Here is a 26,599-nt window from a genome sequence, read left to right on the forward strand (position 1 = left end):
TATTCAATGACTGTGACATATTATAACCAAGTGAGTAACACTGATATGAATAAATATATGAATGAATAAATGAAAACAAGAAAGCTCTTCTTACAGCAGAATGTCAACTAATAAATGAAGAAGAAATGGTGGAGTTACAAAATCATCATGTGACAATCATCACAGTAATAATTAATTCATCAAAAAATCAATAGATGCTAAAACTAGAGGATGAAAGTAAGAGAAGTAAATAAATTTGGTATATATTCTGTAGTTAGAACTCATAGGAATTGCTGATAGACTGGATGTAGGGGTGAGGAAAGAAAAGAATCAAGGATAGATCTTGGGCTTTAACTTAAGCAACTGAAGAAATAATAGTACTATTTATTGAATTATAAACGTCTTGAGGAAGAACAAATTTGACACAGGCAGGGTGAAATCAAGAAGTCCATTTAGGACATGTAAAGTCGGAGGCACCTGTTTAGTCATCTAAGTGTCAGTGTCAAGCAGGCGGTTAGATATACGTCTGGAGTTCAACAGAGTTCAGGGCTGGAGACAAAAATTTGGGATTTATCACCACATTCAAAATAGTGAAAAACTAAAAGCAAACTAAATTCTCAATAATAGGGAAATGGTAAATAAACTGTGTACATTCATATAACATAGTACTAAACATTATCATTATATTAGAAATTATTTATTTAAATCTGTACTTTCTAATCTAGAAAAATATTAATGATACCCCAAGTAAAAAAATATCAAAAGTATGGAAGGATCTACCTCAAAAGTACTTACATCTATTATATCAAGGTAGAAGTATAGGTGATTTTTACTCCTCTCTTTATACATTTCCATATTCTCTGAACTTCCTACAATAAAACTGTATTATCTTACTTTTTCTAATTAAAGATATAATACATGCTGTTATAAAAACTTCAAACAGAGAGAACTACAAGAAATAAAGAAAAAAATGACCTAAAAATTCCATTCCCCAGAGATAACCATCAATTAGTTTGTGATCTTCAGTTCATACATTTTCCTATGAATACACACATACATGTATCATTTTACATGAATGGAATCACATAATACAGATTAATTACTCCCTCTACTTCACACTCCCCAGAAAAAAATAACTTCAATGTTAACAATGGATGCATCCTTCCTCACCCTTCTCCAGGTTCTAGGTTACTTTTATAATCACCCAAAACAATAATGCTACATTAATTTGGAAAAAAACAACACAACCCTTCTACATAATTTTAAATATATCACTTATATATATCTACTCAATCTATAGAGGGCCACCACATGAACAATGGCATAAAGATTTTTCTTACCTTGCTGGTTTGTGGTACTGGCAAAGAAAGTCAAACCTTTCATCTGGCACAGGTACTCTGCTCTCATTAGGATCAATAGTGCAGAATGGGAAGTTTTCTGCTGAAGCTTGACTATTGGTTAATACATTGAAGAAAGTAGATTTCCTAAAATGAATAAAAACTATTTCAATCAATTCTTAGGCTAACACTGAGAAAAATTTATCTCACTCTAATTTCAATGCTCAAATAAAATCCATAAGGATTATAAAACCAATCTGGGAACGCAGGGTGGGGGGGTAGGGCGGGGAATACATTTTTACTAACAGAAATGAATGAAATTTACAACAATGCAGCTCATGATTTACAGTTAGGTTATGCTCCTCTCTCAGTCTTTTTGGAACGTGAAAAGCATCTCCCCAAAGAATCTTTGTTATAAATGATAACTAGTCTCACAACACACCACAAAATCTATTTTACTCCTAAAGTACCTGGAATACCAGTATCATTTCACCTATATCTAGTATAATCTTCTCTGGCATAAATGTAGAGAGGAGTGTATTTAGTTAGGTCAATTACTTCCCAAGCATTGGCTAATTGTCTAATAGGAAATGGGAGTTTGGAGCTCAGACTCCCTTCTAATTGTTAGTGCATAAGGATTACTGGTAATCTAGAACTGTGAATCGTGGATTGTGAAAGTCAAAATGTGAATTTTTTCCAAGGTATAACTTTAATCAAAAATCTATTAGGGCTTCCCTGGTGGCGCAGTGGTTGAGAATCTGCCTGCCAATGCAGGGGACACGGGTTCAAGCCCTGGTCTGGGAAGATCCCACGTGCCGCGGAGCAGCTGGGCCCGTGAGCCACAATTACTGAGCCTGCGCGTCTGGAGCCTGTGCTCCGCAATAAGAGAAGCCGCGATAGTGAGAGGCCCGCGCACCGCGATGAAGAGTGGCCCCCGCTTGCCACAACTAGAGAAAGCCCTCGCACAGAAACGAAGACCCAACACAGCCATAAATAAATAAATAAATAAACAACCCCTCTCTAAAAAAAAAAGAATTGTTACTTTAAAAAAAAAAAAGAAAATGAAAAAACTGTTCACTAATTTTCTGTTATCTGATTCTTATCAGATAATACACACTCAGAGAATGCCAACTCGTATTACTATTCTCTCTTTTCCAAACACTTTTTAAGGTAAAAATGTCTATCAGATGAGATCTAACCGTATATTCATCAGAAGTTTATACTTGCTACAGTTAGTTCATCTGACTGAATTTTAAATCAGAGAACCAGTCCTTTTTTTTTTTTTTAAACTATGAGACCCTTTTAAAAGAGTAATGAACAGGGACTTCCCTGGTGGTCCAGTGGTAAAGAATCCGCCTTACAATGCAGGGGACACGGGTTCAATCCCTGGTCAGGGAGCTAAGATCCCACATGCCACGGGGCAACTAAGCCGGCACGCCACAACTACTGAGCTCGCACGCCTCAACTAGAACCCGCAAGCCGCAAACTACAGAGCCCACACGCTCTGGAACCCGCACGCCACAACTACAGAGCCCACACGCCCCGGAGCCAGTGCACCACAACTAGAGAAGAGAAAACCCACACGCCACAACTAGAGAGAAGCCCGCGCACTACAACGAAGAGCCTGCGCGCCACAACTAAGACCCAACGCAGCCAAAAACTAATAAAAATTTTTTTAAAAAGCCATCTCTACGACACCCTCTAAAAATAAAATAAAATAAAATAGTAATGAACAAAAGGCAACAAGGGAGGCTTACCTAAATACTACTGGTGAGAAGGATGGTTTGGCAACGATATATTAACTTGAACCTGCCCATAGGTCTTTAAGATATTGCTCTTATATCACATTCAGACTAAATATTTAGGATTAAAGTAGAAAAGTTTCCAAAAACAGCCACTTAAATCATTACTGGTTACTTAGAGTACCAATGGTCAAATCAGTAGCTTTCAAATTCTTGCCTATAACAGACTCAGCTGAGAATTTAAAGGCATGCACTACCAGGCCTCTTTCCAGATTTGGTGTAGGCCCCAGTATTTTAACTCAGCTAACAACTCACTGAATAATACTGACTGTTGTAGAATTTATATTGGTAACCTCTAAGAGCCTGGTAACAATCCCAGAACTCCAGGAATGATAATTAAGAGGAAATTACTAGTTCCTATGGAGATAGCTTTTCTTTTCAATCCTGTTAAGATAAATGTCATAGTACTTAATTTAAAATAGTCTGTATATTTATCAAGTTACAGTCCATCTATTTCAAGAAAGACACTGAAGATTAATACAATTTTAAAAATTAATATATACAGTAAGGCAGATAATTTTTAAAAAGAAAACTCACATTCAAATTATGATCTTTAAATGCCATGTCCATTAAAAATAACGAGGACTTCCTGGAGAAATTACTAGTTCCAGGTCTGGAACCAGAAGTATACAAGATGAATCTCAAACAATTTTTCCCCAAGGGAAAACAAGGAACCTACTGAAGGCCATAGAGTCCTATCAAAAGCACTCTGGAGCCAATCTGAATAGGCCCACAGGCCAAAGATGGGTCAATCTGAGCATCTTTAAGGATAGCTACAATGAACTATAACAAATCAAATAACTTCATATCCATGAGTTGTTAATAATCCTCAACAAGACAAAATCAAAAAAAAGAAAAAAAAAACCCTCTCTGGCTACCTTTTAATGATGCTAGGTGATTGACTGATTCTTCTGATAACCGTTGAGTAAAACATTCATTGTGTCTTTCTTATATAAACTTCACTTTTAGAGTAACAAAGAGTTGATGAAGAAAAGATTCTTTCATAGACATATTCCAACCAATAAATGAAAAAAGAATAAAAAACTTAGAATACCACCATTTTGTAACCACTAAGGAACTAATGAATTGGGTAATTATCACCAGTGATCATTAACTGTCTCCCCCTCAAAAAGTACCTCCTAACAATTATGTACACCATCTTTCAAGTATTCCTGACATAAAAAATTATATGATCAAAAATTATCTGAAACTTACCTGATCAAGCCCTTAGATATTACTATCACCTAACAGAAAATACAGAGGACAGGAGAACATATTAAATGACACCACATAGATGCAATTAAGAAAATTTGGACTTTGGAAAATTCTGTAAGACAAACATCCAGATTTCTCTAACAAGTCAACTGGTGGAGGGAGGAAATTCTGCTTCTGGGTGAGATGCAAAAGCTAACAGCAGACTAGAACTCTCACCCAGAACTAGAAAAGCCATTTAAATGTGGAATACAGAAAGTATCTGTTTGAAGGGGCTAAGAATCTGGAAATGGGACATTCCCCCATTCTAGGCAAAGTAAGGCGGCCAAGAATCCAGGCTTTATACTCATGTAAGCTGATGCTGGAGTACAGGGAACCCAGCCAAGAATTAGGAGAAGACTTGGAGGATGGACCTCAAGAACACAACCAGTTTTCCCCTCAGGATATTGCTCGCAAAAAGGAGAACTACAAAAGTGTACTGAAGTAAATGAACTGGAGAGTAATACGCTCCATACCTTATTCCCCACCCTACAAAAAAATAAAAAATAAAAAGTGATACTTAGGTTGCCAGAACAATCCACAAGTCCTTATTTACCGAAAATGTAAGTAAAGGGAATTCCCTGGCGGTCCAGTGGTTACAATTCCGCGCTTTCACTGCCAAGGGTGCGGATTCAATCCCTGGTCAGGGAGCTAAGATCCCAGAAGCTGTGCGGTGCAGCCAACAAATAAAAATAAAAGATAAAAAAAATAAAATGTAACTAAAATATTGCATACCTGCAACAAAAATATTACAAAATAATGGTACAATAAAAATACTTCAAGGAAAATTTAAATATATTAATTAATCCACTTACAAGACATTTGTGCCTTTCTTGGGGGACAAAAAAAGTGCAGTTGTATTTTTGTATACTGTAGATAAAAAACTGCTCATTGTTATTACCACAGTCACAGTAATTGCAATATAAAAAGTCCATAGGGAGTTCATGGAGTTATTTTCAAATTTATTGGTTTTATTAAGTACTGCATTTTTGACTGCCTACCTGGACAAAAATATGTTTCATACTAAAGAAAAAAGTTTATCCCTTAAAACATATTATACAGTAAAAATATAGAAAAGAAAGCCCCATTATCTCTTAGGCTAAAAAAATTCTTACATGCAGTCAAACTAAACATGGAAGACATCTCCATTTTCACAGATCACCTCATCTTGGACATGATTTTAAATTTCATAAAATCCAAGTCATCTGTACCTTCCAATAGCTTTGTAAGTACAAAAAAGTAAAAAGGAAGAAGGAAAAAAGAAAATTTTCTAAGGATTATTAGTACAGCCTTTAGCGGCAAGTTAAGACATTTTGATCTATTCAAATCTATTAAAGAAAAGACTTGCAAAAGCAAAGAATTTTAAAGTTTTGGCTTAAATTGGAGTGGTAAAGCCCATAAGGCTTTTTGTGAAATGAGGATTTTACACACACACACACACACACACACACACACACACATTCAGATCCCTTATAAGGTTATTATTGAAGCTTGAAAGTGTAAGATTCAAAATTGTAGGGATCTCTCTTATGCAAGAATAAGTTTACATAAATATTATTTCAGCAATGATATCATTAAAAAAAACAGTGGCTAGACTTAATGTATGCCCCCTCCACTTAAGACCTAAATACTTTATTTTTGAAATTATATATTTTACTGTAATAAGTAAATCTGACTGAATATATGTTTTATCTAAAAGCTTATGCAAAATTACAATATGTATAGGGAAGTCAGGATACCAATGCAAACTCCCCCAGCATTCTGAATTAACCATTCATACAACATACAACCAAAAGCATGGAAAAAAGTAGAATGTTCTTTCGAAATGTTTTGAATTTAGATATAACTAAACTGTTAAAAAGTATCTATCTGCTAGATACAGGAAAAAAAAAATGACAGGAATAAATACCAATGTGTGTATACATGGGTTAGTATAACCACATATTTTTCCTAATTCTATCAGGTGAGAGGGCTTAAAAGAAGTAACACCCCAGCAGTAGGATCTAGAGCCCAGAACTTAGTTGCTAAATACCATTCTTCGATGAAAGAAACCAAGGCTCTCTGGAGACAAGGCTGGGACACGAAAAATACACTATTAACCTGAAATATCTTACAGTGTCAGAGAGTAAGGAAATGCTTGAAAAGAAAAAAAAAAAAAAAAAAAGACAGGAAAAAAAAGAAAGGGAAAAAACAAAAAGAATGGAAAAAAAAGATGGAGCCACGTAAAAAGGACATAAGATGCACCTTGAAGGAGCTCCCAATGACCAAATCTGAACAATTTGAGCAACAAAATAAATACTGATAATACTGGATTAAAACCCAAATAAAAAAAATTTCACTGAGTCTAAATAGAACTATATAAATGATTGAATAAATAACTAATTGTAGGGGAAAAGAAAAACATTCCATACAGAAGAATTCCAAATAATAAACGTAAAAGGAATAAGGGAAGTACAATATCACCATTAGAACACCACACTAATAATTGCTGCAGGCAAAATCCACTAAGGAATGATAAAGTTTAGTTGGGGAAACTTTAAGAAGAAACAAAATATTTAAATAGCCTCAAAATACCTTTCCCCCATAATATTAATTAATTACTGTGGTGATTTTAACAAATGTCCACAAATTCTTTGATACTCATTCCTTCAGGAGGTGGAGCTTAATTCCCCTCCCCTTGAGCATGGGTTGGACTTAGTGACTTGCTTCTAAGGAACAGCCTATCAAAAAGAAAAAGGATAATTTTACAGTGGAGAAATCTGGCAGACACCACCTTAACCAAGTGATCAAGGTTAACATCACCAGTGATAAATCATGTTGCTATCATATAGCTCCTCAATATGACACAATGAGAAAGGCACTTCACCTCCACAGTGTTCTTCCCAAAAGTCTATTGCGTGATTCCTGATACCAAAATATATTATAAAACTACAGTAATCCAAATAGTGTGGAACTGACATAAAGATAGACCCATATACCAGTGGAACAGAATAAGAGCCCAGAAATAAATCCTCCCATATACAGTCAGATAATCTTTGACAAGGGTATCAAGACCACACAATGGGGAAAAGACAGTCTCTTCAACAAATGACACTGAGGAAACTGGATAGCCACATGCAAAGGAATGAAGACCCTTACCTTACACCATACACAAAAATTAACTCAAAATGGATTACAGACCTAAAGGTAGAGCCTAAAACCATAAAAGTCACAGAAGGAAATGTAGGGGAAAAACTTTGTAACATTGGATTTGGCAATTATTTCTGAGATATGACACCAAAAGGACAAGCAACAAAAGCAAAATTAGAAAAAAAATGAGACTACATCAAACTTAAAAACTGCACATCAAAAGAAACAATCAACAGAGTGAAAGGTAACCTATAGAATGGGAAAAAAATAATTGCAAATCACATGTCTGATAAAGAGTTAATATCCAGAATGTATAAAGAACTCCTATAACTTAACAACAACAAAAGTAACTTTAAAAAGTAACATTAAAAAGTAGCAAAGGACCTCAATAGACATTTCTCCACAGAAGATAAACAAATAGCCAAGATACATATGAAAAGATGCTCAACATCACCAATCATCAGGAAAATGTAAATCAAAACCACAATGAGGTATCACCTCACACCCATTAAGATAGTCACTATCAAAAAAACAGAAAACAAGTGTTGGCCAAGATGTAGAGAAATTAGAACTCTGGTACACTGTTGGTGGAATGTAAAATGGTACAGCTGCTATGGAAAACAGTATGAAGGTTCCTCAAAAAACTAAAAATAGAATTACCATGTGATCCAGCAACCCCACTTCAGGGTATTTACCCAAAATAATTAAAAGCAGGATCTCAAAGTGATATTTGCACACTCCTGTTCACTGCAGCATTATTCACAATAACCAAAAGGTGGAAGCAGCCCTAATGTCTATCGACAGAGGAATGGATAAAGAAAAAGTCCACAGCATGAGAAAACATCAAACTGGAATTGAGAGACATTATACAAAATACCTGAATAGTACCTTTCAAAAGTAAACGAAATTTTTCATGACCTTTAAAAGGTCTATACAGGAAAAGAAAAAGGACATAAGCGGGAAAACTGGTGAAATCCAAAAAAGTCTATAGTTAATAGTAAATAAATAAATGAGCGAAAAAAAAAATCTGAAATTATATGGTATAGTAACAGTGACCAGGCTTCAGTTTCAAGATGGTGGAGTAGAAGGACGGGCACTCACTCCCTCTTGCAAGAGCACCGGAATCACAACTAACTACTGAAAAATCATCAACAGGAAAACACTGGAACTCACCAAAAAAGACACCCCACATCCAAAGACAAAGAAGAAACCACAATGAGACAGTAGGAGGGGCGCAATCACAATAAAATCAAATCCCATAACTGCTGGGTGGGTGACTCACAAATTAGAGAATACTTATACCACAGAAGTCCACCCACTGGAGTGAAGGTTCTGAGCCCCACTTCAGGCTTCCCAACCTGGGGGTCTGGCAACGGGAGGAGGCATTCCCAGAGAATCAGACTTTGAAGGCTAGCGGGATTTGATTGCAGGACTTCGACAGGACTGGGGGAAACAGAGACTCCACTCTTGGAGGGCACACACAAAGTAGTGTCTGCATCAGGACCCAGGGGAAAGAGCAGTGACCCCATAGGAGACTGAACCACACTTACCTGTTAGTGTTGGAGGGTCTCCTGCAGAGGCAGGGGTGGCTATGTCTCACCATGAGGACAAGGACACTGGCAGCAGAAGTTCTGGGAAGTACTCCTTGGCATGAGGTCTCCCAGAGCCCGCCATTACCCCACCAAAGAGCCAGGGTAGGCTCCAGTGTTGGGTCCCCTCAGGCCAAACAACCAACAGGGAGGGAACCCAGCCCCACCCATCAGCAGACAGGCAGATTAAAGTTTTACTGAGCTCTGGCCACCAGAGCAACACCCAGCTCTACCCACCACCAGTCCCTCCCATCAGGAAACTTCCACAAGCCTCTTAGATAGCCTCATCCACCAGAGGGCAGACAGCAGGAGCAAGAAGAACTACAATCCTGCAGCCTATGGAACAAAAACCACATTCACAGAAAGATAGACAAGATGAAAAGGCAGAAGGCTATGTACCAGATGAAGGAACAAGATAAAACCCCAGAAAAACAACTAAATGAAGTGGAGATAGGCAACATCCAGAAAAAGAATTCAGAATAACGATAGTTAAGATGATACAGGACATCAGAAAAAGAATGGAGGCAAAGATCGTGAAGATGCAAGAAATGTTTAACAAAGACCTAGAAGAATTAAAGAACAAACAAACAGAGATGAACAATACAATAATTGAAATGAGAAATACACTAGAAGGAATCAATAGCAGAATAACTGAGGCAGAAGAACGGATAAGTGACCTGGAAGACAGAATGGTGGAATTCACTACTGCGGAACAGAATAAAGAAAAAAGAATGAAAAGAAATGAAGACAGCATAAGAGACCTCTGGGACAACATTAAACGCAACAACATTCGCATTATATGGGTCCCAGAAGGAGAAGAGAGAGAGAAAGGACCAGAGAAAATATTTGAAGAGATTATAGTTGAAAACTTCCCTAACATGGGAAAGGAAATAGTCACCCAAGTCCAGGAAGCACAGACCGAAGAAGAAACAAGCCGAGACACATAGTAATCAAACTAGCAAAAATTGGGCTTCCCTGGTGGCGCAGTGGTTGAGAGTCTGCCTGCCAGTGCAGGGGACACGGGTTCGAGCCCTGGTCTGGGAAGAGCCCACGTGCCGCAGAGCGGCTGGGCCCGTGAGCCACAGCTGCTGAGCCTGCGCGTCTGGAGCCTGTGCTCCGCAACAAGAGAGGCCACGGTGGTGAGAGGTCCACGCACCACGATGACGAGTGGCCCCCACTTGCCGCAACTAGAGAAAGCCCTCGCACAGAAACGAAGACCCAACACAGCCAAAAATAAATAAATTAATTAATAAAAATATATATATATATATTAGCAAAAATTAAAAACAAAGAAAAATTATTGAAGCAGCAAAGGAAAAATGACAAATAACATACAAGGGAACTCCCATAAGGTTAACAGCTGATTTCTCAGCAGAAACTCTACAAGCCAGAAGGGACTGGCATGACATATTTAAAGTGATGAAAGGGAAGAAACTACAACCAAGATTACTCTACCCGGCTAGGATCTCATTCAGATTCGATGGAGAAATCAAAAGCTTTACAGACAAGCAAAAGCTAAAAGAATTCAGCACCACCAAACCAGCTCTACAACAAATGCCGAAGGAACTTCTCTAAGTGGGAAACACAAGAGAAGAAAAGGACCTACAAAACAAACTCAAAACAATTAAGAAAATGGTCATAGGAACATACATGTCGATAATTGCCTTAAACCTGAACGGATTAAATGCTCCTACCAAAAGACACAGGCTTGCTGAATGGATACAAAAACAAGACCCATATATATGTTGTCTACAAGAGACCCACTTCAGACCTAGGGACACATACACACTGAAAGTGAGGGGATGGAAAAAGATATTCCATGAAAATGGATATCAAAAGAAAGCTGGAGTAGCAATACTCATATCAGATAAGACAGACTTTAAAACAAAGAATGTTACAAGAGACAAGGAAGGACACTACATAATGATCAAGGAATCAATCCAAGAAGAAGATATAACAATTATAAATATATATGCACCCAACATAAGAGCACCTCAATACGTAAGGCATCTGGTCCAGGACCAGATGGCTTCACAGGTAAATTCTATCAAACATTTAGAGATGAGCTAACACCTGTCCTTCTCAAACTCTTCCAAACAAATGTAGAGGAAGGAACACTCCCAAACTCATTCTATGAGGCCACCATCACCCTGATACCAAAACCAGACAAAGATACTACAAAAAAAGAAAATTACAGACCAATATCACTCATGAATATAGGTGCAAAAATCCTCAACAAAATACTAGCAAACAGAATCCAACAACACATTACAAGCATCATACACCATGATCAAGTGGGATTTATCCCAGAGGTGCAAGGATTCTTCAATATATGCAAATCAATCAATGTGATATACCACATTAACAAATTGAAGGAAAAAAACCATATGATCATCTCAATAGATGCAGAAAAAGCTTTTCACAAAACTCAACACCCATTTATGATAAAAACTCTCCAGAAAGTGGGCATAGAGGGAACCTACCTCAACATAATAAAGGCCATATATGACAAACCCACAGCAAACATCATTCTCAATGGTGAAAAACTGAAAGCATTTCCTCTAAGATCAGGAACAAGACAAAGATGTCCACTCTCACCACTATTATTCAACATAGTTTTGGAAGTCCTAGCCACGGCAATTAGAGAAGAAAAAGAAATAAAAGGAATACAAATTGGAAAAGAAGTAAAACTGTCACTGTTTGCAAATGACATGATACTATACATAGAGTCCTAAAGATGCCACTGGAAAACTACTAGAGCTAGTCAATGAATTTGGTAAACTTGCAGGATACAAAATTAATGCATAAAAATCTCTTGCATTCCTATACACTAATGATGACAAATCTGAAAGAGAAATTAAGGAAACACTCCCATTTACCATTGAAACAAAAAGAATAAAATACCTAGGAATAAACCTACCTAGGAGACAAAAGACCTGTATGCAGAAAACTATAAGATGCTGATGAAAGAAATTAAAGATGATACAAACAGATGGAGATATATATCATGTTCTTGGATTGGAAGAATCAATATTGTGAAAATAACTATACTACCCAAAGCAATCTACAGATTCAATGCAATCCCTATCCAATTACCAATGGCATTTTTTACAGAACTAGAACAAAAAATCTTAAAATTTGTATGGAGACACAAAAGACCCCAAATAGCCAAAGCAGTCTTGAGGGAAAAAAACGGAGCTGGAGGAATCAGACTCCCTGACTTCAGACTATACTACAAAGCCAGTAATCAATACAATACGGTACTGGCACAAAAACAGAAATATAAATCAGTGGAACAGGATAGAAAGCCCAGAGATAAACCCACACACCTATGGTCAACTAATCTATGACAAAGGAGGCAAGGATATAAAATGGAGAAAATACAGTCTCTTCAATAAGTGGTGCTGGGAAACCTGGACAGCTACATGTAAAAGAATGAAATTAGAACACTCCCTAACACCATACACAAAAAAAAACTCAAAATGGATTAGAGACCTAAATGCAAGACCGGACACTATAAAACTCCTAGAGGAAAAAAAAAATTTTTTTTTTTAATTTATTTTTGGCTGTGTTGGGTCTTCGTTTCTGTGCGAGGGCTTTCTCTAGTTGCAGCAAGTGGGGGCCACTCTTCATCGTGGTGCGCGGGCCTCTCACTATCGCGGCCTCTCTTGTTGCGCAGCACAGGCTCCAGACACGCAGGCTCAGCAACTGTGGCTCACAGGCCTAGTCGCTCCGCGGCATGTGGGATCTTCCCAGACCAGGGCTCGAACCCGTGTCCCCTGCATTGGCAGGCAGATTCTCAACCACTGCACCACCAGGGAAGCCCCCAGGAAGAACACTCTTTGACATAAATCACAGCAAGATCTTTTTTGATCCACCTCCTAGAGTAATGGAAATAAAAACAAAAATAAACAAATGGGACCTAATGAAACTTAAAAGCTTTTGCACAGCAAAGGAAACTACAAACAAGACAAAAAGACAACCCTCAGAATGGGAGAAAATATTTGCAAACGAATCAATGGACAAAGGATTAATCTCCAAAATATATAAACAGCTCATGCAGCTCAATATTAAAAAAAAAATAACCCAATCCAAAAATGGGCAGAAGACCTAAATAGACATTTCTCCAAAGAAGACATACAGATGGCCAAGAAGCCCATGAAAAGCTGCTCAACATCACTGATTATTAAAGAAATGCAAATCAAAACTACAATGAGGTATCACCTCATACCAGTTAGAATAGGCATCATCAGAAAATCTACAAACAACAAATGCTGGACAGGGTGTGGAGAAAAGGGAACCCTCTTGCACTGTTGGTGGGAATGTAAATTGATACAGCCACTATGGAGAATAGTATGGAGGTTCCTTAAAAAACTGAAAATAGAATTACCATATGACCCAGCAATCCCACTACTGCGCACATAACCAGAGAAAACCATAATTCAAAAAGACACATGCACCCCAATGTTCATTGCAGCACTATTTACAATAGCCAGGACATGGAAGCAACCTAAATGCCCATCAACAGACGAATGGATAAAGAAGATGTGGTACATATATACAATGGAATATTACTCAGCCATAAAAAGGAACGAAATTGGGTCATTTGTAGAGATATGGATGGATCTAGAGACTGTCATACAGAGTGAAGTAAGTCAGAAAGTGAAAAACAAATATTGTATATTTAACGCATATATGTGGAACCTAGAAAAATGGTACAGATGAACCGGTTTGCAGGGCAGAAATTGAGACACAGATGTAGAGAACAAACATATGGACCCCAAGCGGGGAAAGCAGCGGGTGGGGGGTGGTGTGATGCATTGGGAGATTGGGATTGACATATATACACTAATATGTATAAAATGGATAACTAATTTTAAAAAATGCAAAAAAAAAAAAATTGTGAAAATAGAAAAAAAAAAAAAGTGACCAGAATTCTGAAAAATAAACAATGAAAATTAAAAGATTTAACAGAAAGTAAATTATGAAGTACTTTTAAGGTATACAATTACTGTTGATAACAGTAAAGAGTGAGTGGGAGAGCAGATCCATTGTCCAAAAGATTATTCAAAACATATTAAAAAAGAAAACAAATAATTCCCAAGTCATGAATTTCCATGAAAGAGGAGGCACCCTGGAATACTGACAAGTATACAATAAGATTTAAGTTCATTTAAATGGTATTGGGGAATTTTGCTTCCCCTTCTATTTATGGAACTGCCCTCCTGAAACAAAGAGCTAGGAAATCAGATAAAACATGAAATAAACAGTTTTCAAACAGAGGACAGTATGTAGCACAGGACTGTGTTCCCTGTGAGAACAACAAATGAACTAAGCTCTAAAACTACCCTAGCTTACTGCCTAAAGGTGGTTTCAAAGCCACAGCACAGGGAGGGGGAACCAATAGAACCCAGCAGTCATGCCAAGTTAAAGAGACTGAGATGAGAGTTTGAGCAGGCCAAAGTAGCTAAAATTTACAGGACAGTATACTAGAAAGGAAGCAGCTGCACAGAGAGAGGGCTCTGGAGATAAGCAGAAGGTATCTTCAAGAATATGGCTCAGTAATATTTGTACATGAAGAAGCTCAGTCTCCAAAGGCCAGGAGAAAAAAACACTCAAAAGCAGCACAGTGAACAGTTCTCAGGTTCACACAGAGCTTGGAACAGTTCACATCCCCACCAGCCAGAGCAGAGAAAGATATAATAATATAAGGGAATTTGGGTAGAGTCCTCAAAGAGTGACATCTTAGTATCAGAGCTAAAGTAGCACCAGAGCAAAAAATATTATGAACTCATCATAATATAATAAACAGCCTCAAAATAATCAAAATGATACACAAAAACTAAATGCCAGAACAAAGTCCAACACTCCTTAAAGGAATACTATAACATTCAGCACTCAACATAAAATCCAGCATCTGGAATCCAATAAAAATTAACAGGCATGCAAAGAAGCAGGAAAATATAGATCCAAAGCAAGATAAAAGTCAATAAACACAAACCCAGTAAAGATAGAGATGATGGAATTAGCAGACGAGGACCTTAAAATAAATGTAATAGATTTTTAAAATTTTTTCTGAAGGATATAAAGGTAAATATGAAGATAATGAGGCATTAAATGAAAATATGAAAACCATCCAGACAGAACTATTGTACAAAAAATACAATATCTGAAAAAACTGAATTGAAATGAAACACACTGGATGTGCCTAACTGTAGATTAGACACTGCAGAAAAGATCAGTGAACATGAAGATAGAACAACAGCAGCTATCAAATGAAGCACAGGGAAAAAAAATTGGACAAAAAAATAACCAGAGCTTCAGTAGAATATTACCTAGAGGACTAACCCATATGTAATAAAAGTCTCAGAAGGAGAGGAAGGGAAAGGAGGAGAGGGGGAGAAAAGAGCATTTGAAGAAATGCTCTGGTCAAATATTTTACAAATTTAATGAAAATCATAAACTCACAAACCTAAAATCTCAACAGACCCCAAGCAAAAGAGGCATAAGGAAAACCACATCAATGCATATGAAAATCAAATTTCTGAAAACCAGTAGTAAAGAGAAAATTTTAAAGAAAGCTATAGGAAAAAAAAAAAAAACACAACACATTATGTACACAGAAACCAAGATAATAACGACAACAGACTTCTCATTAGAAAGCTAGAAGAAATGGAAGATACCTTCAATGTGCTGAAAGAAAAACTGTTCCTGGAATTCCCAACGAAAATCTTTCCAAAATGAAGGCATAATAAGCACATGAAAAGATGCTCAATATTAGTAGGCATCAAGGAAATGCAATTCAAAACCACAATGAGATACCACTTCACGCCTTCGCTATAATTAAAAAGATGATAACAATCAGAGACCACAAATAACAAATATTGGCTAGGATGTGGAGAAAAAGGAACACTGTACACTGTTGGTGGGAACATCAATTGCTGCAACCACTGTGGAAAACAGCATGCAGGTTCCTCAAAAAACTAAAAGTAGAACTACCATATGATCCAGCAATTCCACTTCTTAGGTACATATCCAAAGAAAATGAAAACACTAATTCTAAAAGATACATACACCCCAGTGTTCATAGCACCATTATTTACAATAGCCAAGATATGGAAGCAAACTAAGTGTCCATGAACAGATAAAGGGATAAAGATAACATGAGATACACACACACCACACACACACACACACACACACAAAATGGAATGCTACTCAGCCATTAAAAAAAAGAAAGAACGAAATTCTGCCATTTGCAACAATGTGGCTGGACCTGGAGGGTATTATGCTTAGTGAAATAAGTCAGGCAGAGAAAGACAAATACTGTATGCTATCACTTATATGTGGAATCTAAACAACAAACCAGTGAATTATAACAAAAAATAGACTCACTGCACACCTGAAACTACTATAATATTGTAAATCAACTAAACCTCAATTTAAAAAATGTTTAATAAAGATAATAACAAGCATTGGTGAGAATGTGAAGAAAGTAGAACCCACATACATTGCTGGTAAGAACACAGAATGACACACTCGCTTTAGAAAAGTCTGGCAGTTCCTCAAATAGTTAAATATAGTTACATACAACCCAGAAATTCCACTCCTAAGTATACACCCAAGAGAGATGAAAACATATGTCAACAGAAAAATTTGTTTCTTACAAAGCTGGGACAGAGAAAGTGCAAATAAGCCTGGAACATAATGTGGAGCTAGAAACTAGAAAATACTCAAAAAATAGAGGACACATCAAAAGTAATACGAGTGAACAGGAAGGCTCCTGATGGCCAAATGTTGGCAACTTGAGCAACACAATAAATAACAACAGTAACGCATTATAACCAACAAAGTAAAAACTGATCCTGATATAAACAAATTATAAGTAATTTACATGAGAAAATGGGGGGTTCTTCTTTACAACAGAATTCTAAACAATAGAATTCTAAACAATAGAATTTCCATTGTTCCTTCTATAAATTGTTTCCTCTATAAATGTAGAAGACCAACAGAAATTTTTAAATCTCCATTTGGTAAACACCACAATAATAACTATTTCAAACAAGAATCATTAATACACGCCAAAACTGGGGGGCAAAAGTATGAGAAACACAATATTTACATAATTTCAAAGTATCTCCCTAAAAGATATATTTATTAACTGCAATGGAAAATATAGTAAACTTTTCAGTGAAGAAATTTGTCAGACACCTCCTTAGATAAGTGATCAAAGTTAAAATCACTAGTAACAGGACAAATCAACATTGTGTGCTTCCTGATATAATGTACTAAGAAGCACATGTCACTTCTGCATCCAAAAATGCATAATTTGAATTTAATCACAAGGAAATATTAGATAAACCCCAAGGTTTAAGAGCCCACCATAAGTGGCCAGCACTCCTCAAAAGTGTCAAGGACATGAAAGACAAAGTGAGAAACTGTTCTAGGTTAAAGGAAACTAAGGACACAGCAACAATTAAATGCAACACATACATAATCCTGGATTAGATCCTGGACCAGAAAATGGACATTAGTGAGACAACTGGTAAATCAATGCTAATTTCCTGATTTTTATAACTGTACTATGTTAACATTTGGGGAATGTAAGCAGACCTCATATAGGAATTTTTTTAACTAGCTTTGCAAGTGTGAAATTTTTTAATTGTGAAACTACTTCAAAAACAATTTTTATTTACTCTTAAGCAAAAAGTCACACAGACTAGGAAGAGGTAGTTCTAATGCATATCCAACAAGGAACCCATATCCAGAATAAAAAAACACCTAATCATTACTAAAAAAAAAAAAAAAAATCCTTCAGAAAAGATGTCCAGTAAACATATTAAAAGATGTTCAAAATCATTAGCTATCACAGGTATGCAAAACAATCATGATACTACACACAAGTATGGCCAAAATGAAAAAGAATGATAATACCAAGTGCTAGTGAGGATGAAGAGAAATTAGAACTCTTTTTTACAATACCAGCACTATAAATTAGAATAACTACTTTGGAAAATTATGTGGCAGTATCTAAAGCTATTTAACTCCTAGAGGTGGGGAGTTCGGGGGATAGGGTGAGTGGGGTAAGTGTATCCATTCACCCAACAGAAATGAGTTCTTAGATCTACCCACCAAAAGACATGTACATGAATGTTCAAAACAGCTCTATTCATAATAGGCAAAAAAAGGAAACAACCCAAATGCCCATCAACAGCAAAACGGGTAAATATAGTGTATATTCTCTCAGGCATAATGTTGACTTGTAAAAGATATAAAGAGTGCATAATGTGTGATTCCATCTGTACCAGGCAAACTAATCAATGTGGTAATAGAAGTTGGAATATGGTTATCCTAGGAAGGATAGTACCAACTGGGAAGGGGTACGAGGAAGTCTTTTTTTTTTTTTTTAAATTATAAATATATATTTATTTATGTATGTATGTATGTATGTATGTATGTATGTATGTATGGCTGTGTTGGGTCTTGGTTTCTGTGCGAGGGCTTTCTCTAGTTGCGGCAAGCCGGGGCCACTCTTCATCGCGGTGCGCGGGCCTCTCACTATCGCAGCCTCTCTTGTTGCGAAGCTCACGCTCCAGACGCACAGGCTCAGTAGTTGTGGCTCACGGGCCTAGTTGCTCCGCGGCATGTGGGATCTTCCCAGACCAGGGCTCAAACCCGTGTCCCCTGCATTGGCAGGCAGATTCTCAACCACTGCGCCACCAGGGAAGCCCCAAGGAAGTCTTTTGTGGCACTGGATTTGTTCTAGATCTTGATGTGGGTACTGGTTACATGGGTGAATTAAAATGTAAAAATCTGATATGTACATTTAAAGTTTTCGCATTTTACTGTGTATGTTATATCTCAATTTAAAAAACAAAAACAAACAAAAAAACACTGGGCAAAACAAAAAAAGATTTACTATAGATAATGCCCTGACAGAAAGCCCACTTAAGAAGCCTCTGGAATAATTCAAGTAAGAAATGAGAGGCAAAAAGATGTGAAGAAAATAGATCAGAGAGATATTCAGGTACCAGGTTTGGTGCCCTACTGAAAAATACAGCTGAGGGGAAAGGATGCAAAGATAAATCTCTCAAGTATCTGGGTGGAAAGTAGTATTATTAACCAAGATAGGGAATGCAAGAGGCAATGAGCTCAGTTTTAGACGTGTCGGGTGTAGACATTTAACTGGAGATATTCAGGGCAGTTAGATATTATGAATCTGGAATTCAGATGCAACCTGAGCAGGACATATAAATTTAGAAAAGAGAAGCCAACAGATGATTAAAATCAGGAGAGGATGAGACTGCCCAGGGAGAAAGTATAAAAGAGAAGACAGCCAAGGACAGAAACCTAATATAGAGCGCAAACACAGGAAGTGTAGCAAGCACAAAAGACTGAAGGAAGAGTTGAGAGAGGTGGGGAGTTAACCAACAGTGCCAAATAGGGCAGAGAGGTTAAGTAAGTTAAGGACAAAAAATGAGTACCAGCTTTGGCAACCAGATCATTATTGCCTTTTGCTATAGTTTTGGTCAAAAGCAAACATTTTTAAAAGGCCTTAAATGACCTACAAAAGAGTTAAAATACACAATCTGTACCATGCTGTACCTTCATTTCCACATCAATTTCAAACTAGTTCATGAAAGCAATCTGCAAAAAACAAATTATTAATAGTCGTAAGTGGAAGATACTATTAAAACTTTAAATTATAAAAGAAAAATATAATCTATCCCAAGGATAGAATATACATAATTGCTTGTTTCTTATATATAATGTATATATAATAAACACTATTCTGTACAAAAACTGAGTGGCTTTTCTGTAAGTGAAATTTTTTATAATCAAATATTGGAAAAAAAACTGGCCAGCACGAAAAATAAATATATGCATTAAAAAGAGCATTATTAATTGAGCACCTAGAGATTAATCTTCCTCCAGTGAGTTTCTCGAAGCAATCAAGAATGGAGCCTCTTCAGTAAGAACAAGAAGCTAAGAATGAGCCAGGAAGACTTCTCCAGGGAACAAACGGGTGTCATACAAAACTATATTAGGAAAATAGTAGAATGCAATGGATTAAAGATGGCCACATGTTCTTTTCCACTCCTCCCCTCAAGAGGCTGAGTCTATTTCCCTTCCCTCCTTGTCTCTGGGCTGGTGTCACGACTTGCTTTGACTAAAAGAAATAGGTGGAAGCATTCTGTACCACTGGCACATTTTCACTCTCTTGGGAGTCAGCCACCATGCTATAAAAAAGTTTGGGCTGGAGACCACTTGGAGAGAAAGAAGCCAAGTAAGGGAAGATAGAAATGCCCTAGACTTCCAGCCAACCCTGATAAGGCCCCAGCCCTGTGGGTATGGCGATCTTGACCTTCCAACCCTCACTAGCCACCAGCTGAATGCAGCCACATGAAGGATCTCAAGTGAGACCAGCAGTAGACTCACCCAGCTAACCTACAGAATCATGAGAAATATTATTATAAATATTTATCGTTTTAAACCACAAACTTTTGGAGTGGTTTCCTACATAAAAATAGATAACTAAAACACTGAACATAATTACCCTGTGATTTTTTTTTAAAGCATTTCCTACAATGTTTTCCTCAACGACAGTACATAGCTTTGTGGTTGGACTCTGGCAAATTGGGAAAAGGCAAGCTGTAGCAACGACCAAAGGACATTCCCAGAAGTATCAACTAAGCAAGACAAATGCTCTCCTGAGGCAGTTGCTGAGTAATGGAACAGAGTATACAGTTGTCCCCCAATATTCATTCTCTCCTCCTTTCATAGTAACAGAATTTTTAACTGAACATATGTCCATCAAAATCAAGACTACATATCCTAGCCTTCCTTGAAAGTAAATTCTTATGACTATATCTGGACAAAGGAATGTTACCAGAAGTATGGTGTGGCAGCTTACAGGAAAAAAAAAAATCCCTCTTAGACTGCAGGGCAAGTTGTTTGGTCCTTTCACCCCTCGGGTAACCAGCTGTCTGGAATTCACAACTTTGGTCCATGAGAATGAAAGGCCATTCCCTTGGGATTGCTGAGGCATGAGGTGCAAGGAGCTGGGGTATCCAAGATTTCATAAAGCAAGGTCAATATACCAATCTATGACTGTAAAATGTACACTTTTACATAAAAAAGAAACTTCTGTTTAAGCCATAATTATTTGGGGTTTTCTGACACCTTCAACTGAAACTAATTGCATCTCATGCAGTGGTAGCAACAAGAAGAGCCGTCCCACGACGAAATATCAAAATGTAGTTTCTCAAGCACAGGCAATAAGATGGAGCAAAGATAGTCTTTTCAACAAATGGTGCTGGAACAACTGGACATCCACATGCCAAAAGAAAGAATCTAGATACAGATCTTACACCCTTCACAAAAATTAACTCAAATGAATCACAGATCTAAATGAAAATGCAAAACTATAAAACTCCTAGGAGATAGAAAAAAACCTAGATGACCTGGGGTATGGCAATGACTTTTTAGATACAACACCAAAGGCATGATCCATGAAAGAAATAATAATAAGGTAGACTTCATTAAAATGAAAAACCTCTGCTCTGTGAAAGAAACATCAAGAGAATGAGAAGACAAGCCACAGACTGAGAGAAAATATTTGCAAAAGATACACCTGATAAAGGACAGTTATCCAAAATATACAAAGAATTCTTAAAATTCAACAATAAGAAAACAAACAACCCGATTAAAAAATGGGCCAAAGACCTTAACACACATCTCACTATAGAAGATATACAGATGGCAAATGAGTATAAGAAAAGATGCTTCACATCATTATATGTCATCAGGGAAATGCAAATTAAAACAATAATGGAATACCACTACACAGCTATTAGAATGGCCAAAATCCAGAACACTAACAACACCAAATGCTGGCAACGATATGGTGCAACAGGAACATACAATCCAGCAATCATGCTCCTTGGTATTTATCCAAACGAGCTGAAAATTTACGTCCACACAAAAACCTACACATGGATGTTTATAGCAAGTAGTTTTTTTTTTAATGAATTTTTAAAATATTTATTTATTTGGCTATATAGCAAGTGTTTTATTCATAACTGCCAAAACTTGGAAGCAACCAAGATGTCCTTCAGTCAGTGAATGGATAAATAAACTGGTACATCCAGACAATGAAATATTATTCAGCGCTAAAAAGAAATGAGCTATTTAAGCCAGGAAAAGACATGGCAGACACTTAAATGCATATTACTAAGTAAAAGAAGCCAATCTGAAAAGGCTACATACTGTACAATTCCAAATACATTCTAAAAAAGACCAAAGTAGGGAGACAGTAAAAAGATTAGTGGTTGGGGAGGGTACGTGAATAGGCAGAGCACAAAGGATTTTTAGGGCAGTGAAGCAACTCTCTATGATACTATAGTGGTGGACAAAGGTCTTTATACATTTGTCCAAATCCATAGAAGGTAAAACACCAAGAGTGTACCCTAAGGTAAACTATGAACATTGGGTGATGTGTCAATGAGGTTCATCAATGGTAACAAATGTACCACTCTGGTGCGGGATGTTGATAATAGGGAAAGATATGCATGTGTAAGGGCAGAGGATATATCGGAAATCTCTGTACCCTTCCCTCAATTCTACTGTGAACCTAAAACTGCTCTAAAAAAAAAAAATCCTGGGACTTCCCTGGTGGCCCAGGGGTTAAGAATCCGCCTGCCAATGCAGGGGACACGGGTTCGAGCCCTAGTCCGGGAAGATCCCACATGCCGCGGAGCAACTAAGCCCGTGCACCACAACTACTGAGCCTGTGCTCTAGAGCCCACGAGCCACAACTACTGAGCCTGTGTGCCGCAACTACTGAAGCTCGTACACCTAGAGCCTGTGCTCCACAACAAGAGAAGCCACCGCAATGAGAAGCCCACACACCGCAACAAAGAGTAGCCCCCGCTCGCCGCAACTAGAGAAAGCCCGCGTGCAGCAACGAAGACCCAACACAACCAAAAATAAAAACAAAATAAAATAAATAAATTTATTAAAAAATATATATATATTCTAGGTTATTTTCATATATATTGACTTTATTATGCTCTATGCTAAAAAACTCATACAGGAAACACTTTTTAAGATGGCCCATTTTAAAGCAGTCCCATTTAAAGTCAAGCTGCATTGACTGCAATGATTCTAGAATGAGAGAAGTATGTTAATATCTAAAAACTATGCCTTGCTTGCTAACGCAATAAAGCTCACAACATACATAACGATCATATCTTGCTTTCAAGTTTATTGACAGCACCCTACAGTACTTTGCTTAATTATCTGTTTTGCTTATATTCCCACTCTCTATTTAGTCTTACTTTGCAAGCAGCCTATATCACAGCAGGAAACCTCCTCAAAATGCAAACCTCTCCAGCTCCAGACTGAAATTAGGACAGCCCCACTTGTCATGTTTTACATTACAAGAATTTCAGAACTGCCTTACTTGGTACCATGCTCCATTCACTAAGCAATCTCTATGACAGGGGCTCCTAGGAACACGTGAAAGAACATGGTTGTCCTACCTGCCACCAATCTAAAAGCCTAAAGCACATTCCAGAATACTTTCCGTCACCTTAATAAATCCATATTGGATCTGTTACTCCTTAGTACACTCTAATCACTTCTGAGACATTTTACATTTTAAGGTTAGTAAAAGGTATTAAAATAGAAGGGCAAATAATGAAAAAAGCAGACTTTGAACAACCAAGTTGCATGTGTACAGATTTATATAATAAACCCCACAAATATTTCCTAATTAGTCTTATTTGCAGTAATAATTCACTTTAATTTTAAACATTACAAAACTCAAAATTTTATTCTCACAACTTTCAGATTTAGCCACTTTATAACAGATACCCTTTTAGCGCACAACTTCCAATATTAAGTTCAAACTTGTCACCTTCTTTTCTAGTAAAAATTCAGCCATCTGATCCCTGATCTCCCAAAAATCTAATCAAATTTATAATGAGGCTTTTAAAACTATTTCCTAAAGTATCCTACTGCATGGCCTCTGGTAGCCAGCCTAAGTACCCTACGGAGCCAGCCAGCATGAAAATCTAATTTAAACTACTCTAATTCCTCATAAATTCAATACTGTATATCTCCCAACAGTGTTTCTGGCAAACCAGAGCTGATCTGGTTCAACTTGATGTTTAAACTCCCACTGCTTCTTCCTCTGAGTTTAGCAAAACAAACAATATAAGTAACTCAAGTTTCAACCCAGTATCTGTGTAGAAAACCAAAAATAAGGTAAGTGTAAATGAAAATCTTGTTTTGCAACATATTAACAGTCCAGCTTCTTAGCCTCTTTTCTTCAATTTAAATTTTTATTACCTCATGAGTTCCCATTTCTACAACAAGACCCAAAGTATTTACAAAACGAAAATGAGAAAAGCCCAACATTCACCTACCCAACATTTGGCAACCCAACAATACCAATTTTCAAGGAAGTTCCAAATCTTCCAATGATTGGGGGTGGTTTAATCCCATCACCTCCCTTTTTGGGGGGCATCTGAAATGTCAAAACAAACATACATATGAACAAAACTTTTTACTGTCCCCATTGACCAAAAACACATTTCATCACACACAATATATTATTGAATAATAGATTAAGAATACAGCGTACTGTATATATCAATCTAAAACTGACACAATTTATTTTTCAACAAAAATGAAAACAAAAAAGTTCTGTTAACAGATCTGATTCTGATAGTTGTCAAAGCAGTCACTCCTGAGAAGTCCTGGAAAACTGATCTAAAAATATGTGGCACCAAAAATCAAAAATAAAATTTAGCTGCCAATCTTCCATCCAGACTGTTCAAAAAACATTTTCTTAACCTGACATGTGGTTATATGAATGAAAGCATTTGGAAGCAGGAGCACAGGTAAGAGTGTCAAAGAAAATCCATTCTAGAACCACTAGCAACCGAGTCACCTCCCACCAAACCATTCCCTCAATCTGGAACCTGTTCTTTCCCATTTCGCCCGCAAGCACCATTTTTCGCGTGAATGAACACACGCCGGTATCAAGGTCTTTCCAACAAGTCTCTTCCACCTTTGGCACTGTAGGTACGACTCATCAGTCCTCATAAACAACCTCCTGAATCTACCTTTTGGTTACTTCTAGTCGTAAATGGATCTACTAAGCCTTTTTATTCACAGGTCGAAACTTTCTCGGTCCCTGACAATCTGGCTCTAAGTTTCTCCGGGCAAAATTGAGCCGACTTTAGTACTGCAAACTGAACTCATGAGGACTGCTAACCTCACGTTTTATAAGCTGGGAACTAAAACTATCCCTATCTTCTGGCTCCAGTTGAACCTCCCGGGGCCACGCTGAGGCCCTGCTCATGAAGTGATAATCCAGCCTCTGATTCCCGAGGGCCGGGAATCTCCCTTTTCAGGGTCGTAACTCACACCTGTTCCCAGCCAAACCCCAGGTCTCCGAAGCACAGCTGCACGAGCAGAGACTTTCCAGTCCTCTGGCCTCCTACCAAGGAGTGGCTGGCCGCCCAGCCAAAGCGAGGTCCCACCCAACATCTTCCCCCTCTGGACTGGGCCACTGGCCGTCCCCGCCTCCGGAGAAGGCTTTCCCCAGAGCGTGCCGGGTGAGGCGTGGGCCGCTCCCGGGACGCGCGGCCTAGTCCGAAAGCGCCTCATTCATCCACACGCTCCACGCCGCCCTCAGCCCAGGCCGGCCACCCGGCCCTGGCGGGACGCCGGCCTCAGAGCAACGGGCCACAGAGTCAAAGACGCGGCGGGGGGCGCGCCCGCAGGCTCCCTGAGGACCTCACCGTGCTCAGGGCGGGCGATGACACAGGCTCCCAGCGGCAGCGGGAAACGGGTCCTACCGGCAGCCGGAGGCGGGGAGGAAGGAGGAGAGAGCGCAGGCCCGGCCCCTCCGCCGAGCGGAATGCACGTCGGCGGCGGCTGCGGCGGCGGCGGCAGCGGAACAGGCGGGCCGGGCGCCGGGCTGCACCTGCGCGCAAGCCGCGCGCCCCGCCCCGCCCCGCCCCGCCCCGCGCTCACCCCAACCCCCGTCCCGCCCATTGGTTTGGCCGCGGGAGGCGGGAGAGGGTGGGAGGAGTCGCGCGGCGCCCGAGCTGGCGGGAGCTGGAGAACCATCCTTGCAGGCCTGAGCCGGTGACACGCAGAAGCGCGCGTCTTCCGCCCGCCGTACACGTGGGGCTTCTCGGCCCCGGATCTCAGCTTCCTTCCCGGTGCGCGCCCCGCGTTTCCCGCACACGCTCGCTCGCTGCCCTCCAGCCCCGCACTTCACCCGCCGCTTCACCTCGAAGCACCCTCGGCCTGACCGCCCGCGCGGAGGCGGGTCGCCTGAGGTCTGGCGATCAGCCGCGCCAGCCCCGCTTGGCCGCCAGCTGAGTCCTCGGGGACCACGGCCCCAGCTCGCCTTCTTTTCCTATAACGCTTTTCAGTCAATCCAGATGGTGAGAAGCTGTTAAACTTTCTTAACGGAAAAAAGGGTTAAGGG

At 38.6% G+C, this 26,599-nt stretch overlaps 1 protein-coding gene across 2 annotated transcripts in view; it reads right to left on the reverse strand.

The window, feature by feature from the left end:
- Positions 1–26,060, reverse strand: part of OLA1 (Obg like ATPase 1) — a 169,871-nt gene extending 143,811 nt beyond the window's left edge. Inside the window, exons 1-3 of one of the 2 annotated variants that reach the window (XM_061202153.1) lie at positions 25,902–26,060; positions 24,519–24,619; positions 1,320–1,463 (exon numbers count right to left, since the gene is read on the reverse strand). In XM_061202153.1, coding sequence (XP_061058136.1) covers positions 1,320–1,463; positions 24,519–24,619 — 245 coding nt within the window. In that variant the 5' untranslated portion in view covers positions 25,902–26,060. Of the gene's footprint in view, positions 1–1,319; positions 1,464–4,925; positions 4,972–24,518; positions 24,620–25,901 lie in introns of those variants that run through there. The other variant, XM_061202162.1, reaches the window with a different exon arrangement.
- Between the last annotated feature and the right edge of the window lie 539 nt (positions 26,061–26,599).

Source organism: Eubalaena glacialis, chromosome 1, assembly GCF_028564815.1.
Source record: "Eubalaena glacialis isolate mEubGla1 chromosome 1, mEubGla1.1.hap2.+ XY, whole genome shotgun sequence".
Lineage (NCBI taxonomy): Eukaryota > Metazoa > Chordata > Mammalia > Artiodactyla > Balaenidae > Eubalaena > Eubalaena glacialis.